This window comes from Oryza sativa, chromosome 1 (genome assembly GCF_034140825.1).
Source record: "Oryza sativa Japonica Group chromosome 1, ASM3414082v1".
NCBI lineage: Eukaryota > Viridiplantae > Streptophyta > Magnoliopsida > Poales > Poaceae > Oryza > Oryza sativa.
The window spans coordinates 35,463,172-35,475,047 of NC_089035.1; the positions used below are offsets into that span (position 1 = coordinate 35,463,172).

Sequence of the window (11,876 nt, forward strand, 5' to 3'; positions counted from 1 at the left end):
TTTATAAAATATATTGTTTGGAACATACGACTCTATGGGGACGGCATATGGTATGGAATCTATGCTATGGCAGATAGTGAAAAAAATGAAATTAGAGTGCATGTTTAGAATCCTTTAAAATTCCTACTTATTATTACAGGAACGGTACAGTATTTACCCATATATAGTTTGAGCAATTTCTAGCACCAAAAGTATGAATAGTGACAAATTTAAGGATCATAAACTTTTTTTTAAAAAAATACGCGTGGGTTAAATAGCATTCCCCGATACTCCATTGGTCCAAAAATAAGCAAATCTAATACAAAATGTGATACATCATAATATATTGAATCTGGACAAACCTCACATCCACATACCTCATGTTAGTATCAGAATATATCACATCATGTATTAGAGCCCGATTTTCTGATTAATGTATTAGGCCCCCGTTTTTTTCTGATTGAGACATATTACTCCCCCCGTCCCAAAATATGTAACATATAACTAGATAAAGCACATAGGGTGTGTTTGCAGGAACATGTTCCCAACCCAAATAGTGAACACGGAAAACGGAGCGGTCCATTAACACGTGATTAATTAAGTATTTCCTAATTTTTTTAAAAAAAATGGATCAATATGATTTTTAAAGCAACTTTCGTATAGAAACTTTTTAATAAAAAACGTATCGTTTAGCAGGTTGAAAAGCGTGCGCGCGGAAAACAAGAGTAGGGAGTTGGGAACCATATCTTCCAAACAGAGCCGTACTAATGCAACGAATCTGGATAGATGTATGGTCAGATTCATTATAATAGTGGTTAGATTCGTTATAATAGGATGTGTCGTGTCCCATCCAGTTTTTAGGCTGCTATATATTGATACAGATGGAATAGATTTTATACGCATTTCAAACTACTAAGTGGTGTATTTCGTGAAAAACTTTATATGCTGATGACTTTCTAGTTCTTGTGTCTTAATTTTATCTTCATCTCTTGTGAAAACGAATATATATAATTAAGATTTGTTTATTTTTGGATACAGAGGGTACTTGTGGCCGCAGGGAAATCAAATCACCGGCGCGGTGGGCGATGTGCACGTGCCGGCCGCGCTTGCCTCGCCTCGCCCCTACGGGCTACGGCCTACCAACCTTCGTGCGGCCCACCATCAGTCGGCCGCGCCGTTTCTCGCGCGGCGTCCCGCCGCGTGTGGGCTTCCACCTGTTTGACCCACCCAACTTGGCTCAAGCGGCGGCCCACTCACCGACTAGCCGTACTAGGCCGGCTAAAATCAACCGGGACCTCGCGGCCCGCGGCCTCACCTGCATCTGCATCTGCATCGTCGTGTACAGTCTCTCTCTCTGTGGCTCCGTTCTTTTTTCTCCGATAAAAGTTAAATTAAGATTAAGATTTTCGTGGCATGCTTTTTAAACTGCTAAATGATATCTATTTTTCAAGTTTGCAATAATTAAAACTCAACTAATTATACGTTAATATCACCTCGTTTTACGTTAAAAAACTTAATCTTCTTCTTTAATATGTGACTCTGTACACAGTCGTCAGAAGTTCAGAGATAGAGGTCTGCTACAGTCTTCTATTCGTCCTACGTGGCTATACCCGCCTATATACGGCCGAGCTGTACCTGATTTTTCCTTTGTGTTGAAAAACACTGCACAAAGGACAAAAGCAGGTACGGGGGAGAGGGGAAAAAGTGGTTACAAAATTCAGAAGAGGAAGGAAAAAAAAAAGAACCGTGACGCGCAGACACGGATGGCGCCAAATTCCGGTGTCCCTCTTTTCCTTGACAGAGATTAGAGAAACCATGTGCGTTCCTAGCTAGGTAAACACTTGTCCGAATCTCTTAATAAAATCCAGGGTTAGGGGCACAACACTAAACTTAAAAAACTGGAACTTTAAATAAGTACAAAGCTCTATGTTAATTGTAGCCAGCCTCATAGGCGATTGGAATCCCCCACAATCAATCTTATCTTTTCACTTATACTTATAAATTAGAATTTAAATTTTCAACCATAAATTTACAGTTAATTTTGGGATTTTTTTTATCATAGTTTTTTTCAGCCTTTGACTATAGATCGCTAGGAACACACTGGTAGAGAAACCATCTTTGGTCGGTCCACCCAAATCCACAATAGTCTTGGTTCCATTAAAAACCGGGACTAAAAATCATTTTTAGTCCCGGTTTATAACTGTAAGAGGACTATATCATCTTTAGTCCCGGTTGACTAAAGATGATCTTTAGTCCCGGTTCATGTCATGTCAGAGGCTGTCAGTCCCCTAGAGATCTTTAGTCCCGGTTGATGTTACCAACCGGGACTAAAATCCTAACTTTAGCCTGTTACCAACCGGGACTAAAGATCAAATATACCGTATATAATCCATTGCTGCTATCCTCAAAATTTTTTATCTCCTATTCCTCCTCCTCTCTCTCACACGGTCACACCTATCCTTATCCTCTTCTCAGACTTCTCTCTCAACACTTCAGACTCCGGCGAGGAGCTCAGCCCCGGAGTGCGGCAGCGGGGACCCGGGCGCGGTCGGTGGCCCTTGAGGAGGAGGCGGTGGGGGTCGTCCACGGCAGGAGGCGGCGGCGGCGGCCCACGGTGGCGGCCGCCCGCGGCAGGAGGAGGCGGCGGCGGTCGCCCGCGGCGAGAGGCGGCGGCAACGGCCGCCCGCGCAGGAGGAGGTGGCGGCGGCCCGCGGCGGTGGCCGCCCGCGGTAGGAGGCAGCGGCGGCGGTAGCCGGATTTTTCCTTTTTTTTTCTTTTTTTTAATAACTTGTGATTCATTGGATCTGGATCTGTGTTATTTGATCTGTGATGTATATGTGATTATGATTGTGATGTAATTTTTTTTAGAATTTGTGATGTTTTTTTCTGACAAATTGTGATGTGAATATTATGATTTGTGATGTTACTATTTGATCTGGGGATGTAAGGAGCATCTCGATTTCGATTTGGAATTTCTGATTGATTTTGTGATTTTGGAGAGATTGGTGTGAAATCAATATTCAAAAGAACAATGGAAAAAAAAAACAGGGACTAACTCTTTAGTCCCGGTTGGTGAGATTCTTCTCTTTAGTCCCAGATTGTTACTCCCGGTTGGAAAACCGGGATTATAGAGGGGTTTCCAACCAGGAGTAAAGAGCATTTCTCTACTAGTGACATGTATATAAAATTTTTATTCATAAATTATATTTCATTTCTATAAATATGTAGTTTGCCAAACGATGGAGCCGAATATGCAGAGAGGAGATTGGGGCTGCTTCAGGGAGTTTTTAGCAGCCGCATAGCTTCTATCACAGTAATCTTTTAAACAAAATTGAAAAGCTCTATCAAACAGTTTAACTTTTCATTTTAATTCCGAGAAACTGTAATTATAAAATAAAAATAATAATCTTAGAACTATACTCCCTCCGTCAAAAAAAAGACAAAACATGGTTTCCGTGTTAAACGTTTGACCGTCCGTCTTATTTGAAAAAATTATGAAAAAAATTAAAAAGACAAGTCACGCATAAAATATTAATCATGTTTTATCATCTAACAACAATGAAAATACGAATTATAAAAAAAATTCATATAAGATGGACAATCAAAATTGGACACGGAAATATAAGGTTTGCCTTTTTTTGGACGGATGGAGTAAGGTAGAACAAGTGTTTCAAGATTTTTATTAGTTGGATTTTCATGGGCCGTTTAATTTTTGTCAGAATTTATAGCTACCCAAACATACGCCAATAGACGCCGGACGCGGCTGGATTAGTGGTGGAAAAGAGGGGGAGTTTTTTTTAGGTGCGGTGCACATGCATGGAGCTACATGCGGAGTAGTCCAAAAGAGGGAGGCGTCGCCATCACATCGGCCTCTCAAAAACCTTTCAACTCATGCCGGCCGGGGATCAAATGACACCTCTCTCTCTCTTTGTTGACACTTGACACGCCTTCGCTTTTCCTCTCGGTCTGTCTATACTACGGCTAGTGTGTGTGTGTGTGTGTGTGGGGGGGGGGGGGGGGGGGGGGGGCTACACTTGTAGCCAATCGAGTGCCTACCCATTCAACCGCGCACTTTGGAATCTCTCCTCTGCAGCGTGATGCTGTGCAAGTCCAAGAGCTAGTCAAGTGCTATTACTACCTGCGACAAAAACAAGAGAAAAATCTATCAATGAATATAGGAGTAGTAACTTATAGCAAATGCTACCATGTGAGCCGATTTGTCCTAAAAATACCATCACCGTTAATGATGGTATTTATAAGATAAATCGACTCATACCATGACATTTTCTTAAAGGTACTTTCGTCGATGGTAATTTTTTAATAGGACGTTTATCAATAGTATTTTTGAACTTTCTAAAAAAACAAAAACTGATTGGTTTTCCTCGGTTACCTCCGCAATACAAACTACTCGATTTCTTGTTTAAGTTTAAATAGAAGTAACTTTCACATTAAATTTTATATTTGATAAAAATTAACCAAATTTTCTTAGGACTCAACGATTTCTGTGAAACCAGAAAACAGCCAACCACGGTTTTTGGCTCGAAAACTATACTACTCCCTCTGTCTCATTTTAAGTGTAGTTGTGAGTTTTTATATCTAACGTTTGACTGCTCGTTTTATTTGTATTTTTTTATTAGTACTTTTATTGTTATTAGATGATAAAACATGAGCAGCATTATACGCGTAACTTATTTTCTTAATTTTTTAATATTTTTTTAAATAAGACAGACAGTTAAACATTGGATATAAACTTATAACTATATTTAAAATGGGACTTATGGAGAACTATCTACTACTACTGCTTATGCTCTCGCAGTGATGGGGCTGAGAGCATAAATGGCCAAATGGGGGGATTGTTGCTGCCAATAATACCGTATTCTACTATCTTAGACTCTGGTTGTCTGATGTACTCCTACGAGCTAATTGCCCAACAGCTAATTTAACCATGAGTAGAGTACGATGCCTTCCGGCCGGGTACGCGCAACCAATCACGATTTGTGTGGGTCGTCCTCAGGCCTCACATGGCCACGCCACAATCATTCTTCCCCTCCCTTTACGGACGCGCTACACCTTTCTTTTCTTCACGCACTTCCACTCTACTCCTACTCCACTCCTTGATCAAAACCGATCCACGATTCCACCTACACCACGCCTGGGGTTGAGTTGTTGTTGATAAATGCATCCAAACTCACGCCCACACGAAATTGTGAGTATATGATGCAGCTGAATTGATATCCTTTGCAGCCAAATTTATGATGTCTTTATCACTGACATGTGGATTCAGGAATCAGTGATAAAGTCACGTGACTTTGACTGCAGAGGATCCGGATCCTAGCTCAAATTATGATGCAAATACAAATGATGTTCTTTTTTTTTAAGAGTCGTACAAGCTAGCCTGACCCGTGTACGCACATCATACTCACATGTCCACACGCGCACACCCATGTGAGCATAAATGATATTTATCACGATTCCAATTTTAGAATATGGAATGTGAGATTATTCACTAATTAGGCTTATAAAAGGCGGGTGTGGAAATACTCCCCATTCAAATATTTGATGTGTAGTATAAGATTTTATTGAACTTTTAAAAAACTAACAATCCATTTTGTGTTAGAATAAGTTTATAATATAATGATTCTTTTCAGGACGAATCTATATATATTTTTTTAAACGAATCATTCGAGAAATCATCGTTGATCGAAACCTAAAAAATTTAATAGTAGAATCTCATGTTAAATGCTAAAGATTTATGATCAGATGAGATAGTTAATTTCCTCCAGTTACATCCAATGATGTAATACGAATAACAGCCTAAACAAATAATTTATTTATTTAATTTTGTGTTTATACGGCAAATGCATACGCGCAAACACAAGAGACGGAGATCTCTTTATATTCATATTGAAAGTTCACTTACATGTGCATAGGATTTAAATCTTGGTGGATGAAATTATACAGAGGATGATTCTATACCATAATATTACTATCATTATAATCGAACTTACTCTCATATTATCTCGCACGTCAGTGTCTATGATGGTAGTTTCATTATAGCAAAGATACCAACCAAGTCATATATCAACGACTCCACCATCAAAGCTTATGTTTTCTCAGCCTAAACGAATTCGGAGCATATCCTACTCCCTCCAAAGAAGCAAATATGGGATAAGATAGTACTGTATACGACTTAAGCCAATGAATATGAAAAAATAAACTTGTTTTTGAACTGAGGGAGTCCTACTGATTTCTCTGTTTTGCTTGAATGGTCCAAGCTCTGTATATGCTGGTCTCTCTCTAGGGATAAAAAGAGTGACAGAAAAAAAAAAGGAGTGACAGAAAACTGAACTGAATAATAATGACCAAACCTGGGGGTAGCAGTGCCCAATACTGCTCCTACAAAGACACTGCCACATTCCTTCTCCTTCCTCCTGCATACTGTCTCTCTCTCTCTCTCTATCTGATCAGCTGTTCCGCTTCCTCCTCTTCTTCTCTCCCCCAACCCCGTAGCCCTCCCACCCATCGAGCCAGGCGGCGGCGCGACGGCCGGTGGCTAAGGCGGCGGCCGGTGCCAAAATCTCGAGCAATCGCGTCGCGCCGTCTGGCCGGCTTGCGACATCGCTCGCCCGAGAGCGTCGTCGTCTTCGAGCTTGTGCCGCGCGGCGCCGTCGCCGCGTGGTCCGAGGGCCCCGTGCCACCGCGTGCAGAGGGCAGAGGCCCATCGCCTCCTCCTCGAGCCACCGCGCTGCCGTGTGCCGTCCCCCTTGTCGTCCTCGAGCCCCTGCGTCGCCGCCGGCCGCCGGGGCTCCTCCTCCTCGTCCTCCTCGTCATCGACGCCCCAATCGGCACCGCCTCCTGGTCGTTAAAACCATCCTCGGGCCTTTCGCCAATTGGAAGGCGCCATCTTTTCCGCATTCTTTCCATCCGGATTCCGGCCGCTGTTGCTGTCTGGCGGAATATCTGTTTCGCCAGATTTTCTTGCGTTTCGATTTCTTTTTATTATTTTCCTGAGAGAGAGAGAGAGAGAGAGAGAGAGAGAGAGAGAGAGAGAGAGAGAGAGGGTTCCTTCCATTTCGCTGCTGCGCCAAAGAACACAACTTTCCCAATTCCTTTTCGCCTCCCTGTAGAGGCATGGAGTGGGACAAGGCCAAGGCGTCCTCCGGCGAGGCGGTGGACGACAGGGGCGGAGGGGAAGGAGGGCTCGGGTACGTGAAGGTGATGACGGACGAGCAGATGGAGGTGCTCCGGAAGCAGATCTCCATCTACGCCACCATCTGCGAGCAGCTCGTCGAGATGCACCGCGCCCTCACCGCGCAGCAGGACTCCATTGCAGGTCAGTACAGTTCACCGAGTAGCTTGGTGTAAGGGTTGCATTTACTCTTTCTGCAGAAAGGGGGGGAAAGGTACTCTGTTTATGTCGTGTACTAGTACTAAGTTTGTTTAGGGATGCATCATTGAGTCGAGTTTCAGATGGTCCCTCAGAAAAAGAAATTGTCAGATCTGTAGTAGTAGTAGTTAGTTTGCTTTTAAAGTTGGAGGCAATTTGGCTGGGACCTGTTTAACTATTTTGCAAAAATAACAGGGATCAAGTTTTTGTTTCAGGTGTTTTTAGCAGTTTGCTACTTCATGAACTGATCCCTATACATTGCAATTGCTCTTCCGATTATTATGTTACATTGCTTGGTAATTAAACTGAAAACCATAGAAAGTGCCAGAACATCAATTTGATGCATTGATAGGAAGTTGACAATAGGTTGGGTCCACATTGAATATTGAAATCCTAAATGCATCGTTTTTTTATCCATTATGCTTATTATGTTTGATTTATTTGCTGTAGGTCATATTTCATTGCTACTCTATTACATTTATTTATGTTAGCTGTAAAATTTATCTGGTATACTGTATTAGACACTACTCAGCATAGGCACGGTTATGCTTTTTTAAAATTTTATCCCATTTAGATTTATACTAGTATTTGTGTCCAAAGAGCAGTTCGAATGCAACAAAAGAAATTTAGTATAGTATCACTAGCTAGTGACTCAGAATTGTCATGTGGGACCATTTACCATTTTGTGACATGTGCACCTCCGCAATCTTCTGCTATCTGCAGAATTTGAGCTTGACATGCAGGAATCTCATAACATGTTACTTGTCTTTCACTTGGTCAAACACTAATGCTTCTGATGCAATTTTAATCATTTCATCACACTTGTACGTTTTTTTCGTACTTATCAATTTATATCAAGTACTTAGCTAGTTTTCTTTGAAGCTTATTAATATTTTTGTCCTCGAAAATTATGTGTAGTCATTGTGCATTACCCTTCTTTCAGAAAAGACTCCAAAACATAGTTTGTTTATCTAGGGCTCTAGGCATTTGCCCATTCTCTCTTTCTTTTTTTTTTAAAACTTTTCTTTGATCAATCTGCTGTATACGTTTTAATAGGACAGTTTCTTTGCTGTCAACTGAGAGTTGGTTTCTTCTTCAGGAATGAGGCTTGGTAATCTGTACTGTGATCCTCTAATGGTTCCCGGAGGTCACAAGATCACAGCAAGGCAGCGATGGACACCAACCCCAATGCAGTTGCAGATTCTTGAGAACATCTTTGACCAAGGCAATGGAACACCAAGCAAGCAAAAGATAAAGGACATAACAGCAGAGCTCTCACAGCATGGCCAGATCTCAGAGACAAATGTCTATAACTGGTTCCAGAACAGGCGGGCACGATCGAAACGGAAGCAAGCTGCTTTACCAAATAATAATGCAGAATCTGAAGCTGAAGCGGATGAGGAGTCCCCAACTGACAAAAAACCCAAATCAGATAGGCCGCTTCACCAGAACATAGCCATGAGAGATCACAATAGCGAAAGGATCTCGGAGATGCACCACTTTGACACGGAGCATGAGCAAATCCGTCGTATGATGTATGCATCCAATGACAGTAGCTCGCGATCGTCAGGCAGTTTGGGCCAGATGTCCTTCTACGACAATGTTATGTCAAATCCAAGTACCTCCTACAAACACCCTTGCTTCATTTGACACTGTAAAACCGCAAAGAAGTTACTGAAAAAGTTTGGTTTAATTTTGCAGGAATCGATCATTTCCTTGGTAAGGTGGAGAGCCCCGGGAGCTTCCCCCACATGCGATCCGGTGAAAGCTTTGATATGTATTGATGACGCGGCAATTCTGGATTCTGGTTACTAGGTTCGTTGCATTAGACACCATACTGTTTTCCCCTGTAAAAAGTGAAGCTGGTAACTTGCCGTTCATTTTGCTTACTGAAATTGCGAAGTTTGCCTTACGTCCACACGTTGGTTATCATGGTCTTGTCGACATTCTACGGAGAATAGCTAGTTCTAGTGTAAACCTGTTCTGTTGCTGAATTAGCTGCAAGAAGCCGATAAATAGCACTCTGCACACTTAGGTGTTAGGTGATTGTGTGGATATTTCTTGATGGTGAGTTTGTAACGATCTTCTTTCACTTTGTCCTGAAGGCTGAATCGATCAGCGCTACAAATGAGTTAGTAGTTTTAAAGGTTGCTCTTGTCCATGGTAAAGCTTTTGGTCTGATAAAGTCTCATGATCGCGTTGCCATCTGCCAGAAAATTGGAGTTTCTTCGATTGTGAAGATCATTGAGTTGGAGATTAGACAATGCTTGTTGATGATACTATGGGCATGTTGGCAAGTGGCATGGTTTGCCAGATTTTGACTAAACCAAATGTTGCTTCTTGACTATGTACAATCCTCTATAGCTTCAATGAGCAGTTTTCCCTATGTTGTCCTCATAGGATTTGCCTTACACTATAGTTTGAAAGGACTATGATCTACTAGCTATACAAATTCTCGGAATGCATCGTATCGTTTAGATGGGCAAATGGAATCATGAAACCGGTACTGTATTCATTAGCCTTTGAACCATTGTATTTATTTAGGTTCATTAGCCTTCTGTTATGTATTGAGCTTAGATATTTTGCATGTCATCCTGTCTTATTTTCACAAACTTGTTGGTTTCTCTTTAATTAGATTTTCTGGATTATGTATCTTTTAAATTCTTTTATGTTTTGTTACTATTTTTTGAATATTCCATCATCATAATTATTATTTAGATAATGAAAATATTTTTCACCTAAGGCCTCTGCCATGGGTCACACGTGTAATGAGTTTTTAATAAAAAGACAGAAGGTGGTAATACAAATCCTTATCTACACTTATCACTTACAAGCTGAAAGGTTTAAAATAATCACAAATATTCTAACAAATATGTTTATATATGTAGAATAAGAGATCCTTGACAACTGAGATTAGGAATGTAGCACTAACAAGTATAGTACTTCCTCCGTCTCAGTTAGAGGTGCCCCCTTTTTAAGAAAAATTAAACTCGATAACTTTTAACTAATAATCACACTAATTATATATATGCCAATTATTATGCATGTTATATCACTATATTCATATTTTAAAGTACTTTCATGTGATACTAATTTTATATTTGTTTGGCACATAACATGTGATAAATTAATGGTCAAAGTATATCATTGAAGACCATGTATAAGAAATATGTCTTATAATTTGGGACGGAGGGAGTATATTGATATTGGAGCCACATGGAGGACACGGAAATACTTTCGTAGGGTTGGAGAAAGATAATTAAGAAAAACCTTATTATTTCAACAACTCCAAATTAACGAACATAGGTACTCTAGTCCACCAAATAAAAACATTTTTTTCATGTGTCTAGGCACTCCTTGAGGAAATTAGTGCTACCAAAAATATTTGTCAGGTGGCACATATGAAACGTAGTAAGGAAAGAAGAAAAATATCTTAGCAGTGTCTTAATTTGCCTGGTGCCATGCCAGGATCAACTTCACATCTTCTTCAATTCATGACAAATCAGTCAGGAGAGTCCGAATCCGCGGGGCTGGCCGTGGTGGTGGTGTGGTGTGCGTGCGCTGGTGCCTGGTGGCTGCCTTCCTGCCCATGTGCCATGCAAAGCATGTGCCTCACACGGCCACAACCCCCCGCTCACCCGCTGTACGCGCCGCTTCATCAGGCAGCCCCGCGCGCGAGCCCCCCACCCACGTACAACGTCGCTGTTGCCTCCGCACGCAGCCGATCGAGGCGTTGCCGTGCCCGACTGCTGCTGCTGCTGCCGCGCCCGCGCGGCTCGCCTCGCCGCTGTCGCTGTGCGTCGCGGCCGTCCGTCCCATGCACGTCCGTAGCGGTAGCGGCGACGCGCGAACGTACGGGGCCACTCGACGTCTCGACCCGGTCTACCTCGCGCGCGCGGCGGGGGGTTGGCTACCGTGGCCCGGCCTGCATTGCCGCTGGTCTGAACAAATGGTGGGGGGCTCTCGCCGACACGAAACGATCTCTGCATTGCCGGCCGGCATTTGCCGCCGGTCTGAACAACGGTGGGCCACCGAGGCAGCAACGACACGCGGCAGATTCGGAACCAATAAGGGCACCCATAATGGTTATTCATAGACTCTCTACAAGAAATCCATATCAGTATATTTTTCTACTTGGAAGGTATAAATGGAGAGAGAGAGCAAAACTATCTACTAACTTAGAGATAGTCTATAGAGAAAAACGAGACAATGCATAAGAGAGCTATAGATACTAATATAGACATACTATTAAGGTTGTTTACTATTAATCGAGTCTATTGCTGAGATGTACATGTTTTATGTTTTATAGAGAGCACCTTACTTTATCATTGCGGGTGCTCTAATACGGACGTGCTTGCGTTAGCCATTATTATAATTAATCCTGGTCTGAACAAATGGGTAAGGCCGCGTACGTGCCGATGCCGGCCGGCATGCCGCCGGTCTGAACAACGGTGGGCCACCGAGGAACCAACGACACGCGGCAGATTTCGAACCAATCATAGAGACGTGC

The 11,876-nt window shown here is 42.1% G+C and overlaps 1 protein-coding gene across 1 annotated transcript; it reads left to right on the forward strand.

Annotated features, from left to right (window-relative positions):
- Nucleotides 1–6,370: 6,370 nt before the first annotated feature.
- Nucleotides 6,371–9,952, forward strand: LOC4327441 (WUSCHEL-related homeobox 8-like). The gene is given in 3 exon segments (NM_001406341.1): nt 6,371–7,312; nt 8,466–8,984; nt 9,068–9,952. Coding segments are annotated over 3 exon segments (804 nt in total). The 5' UTR covers nt 6,371–7,110; the 3' UTR covers nt 9,151–9,952.
- The last annotated feature ends 1,924 nt before the right edge of the window (nt 9,953–11,876 follow it).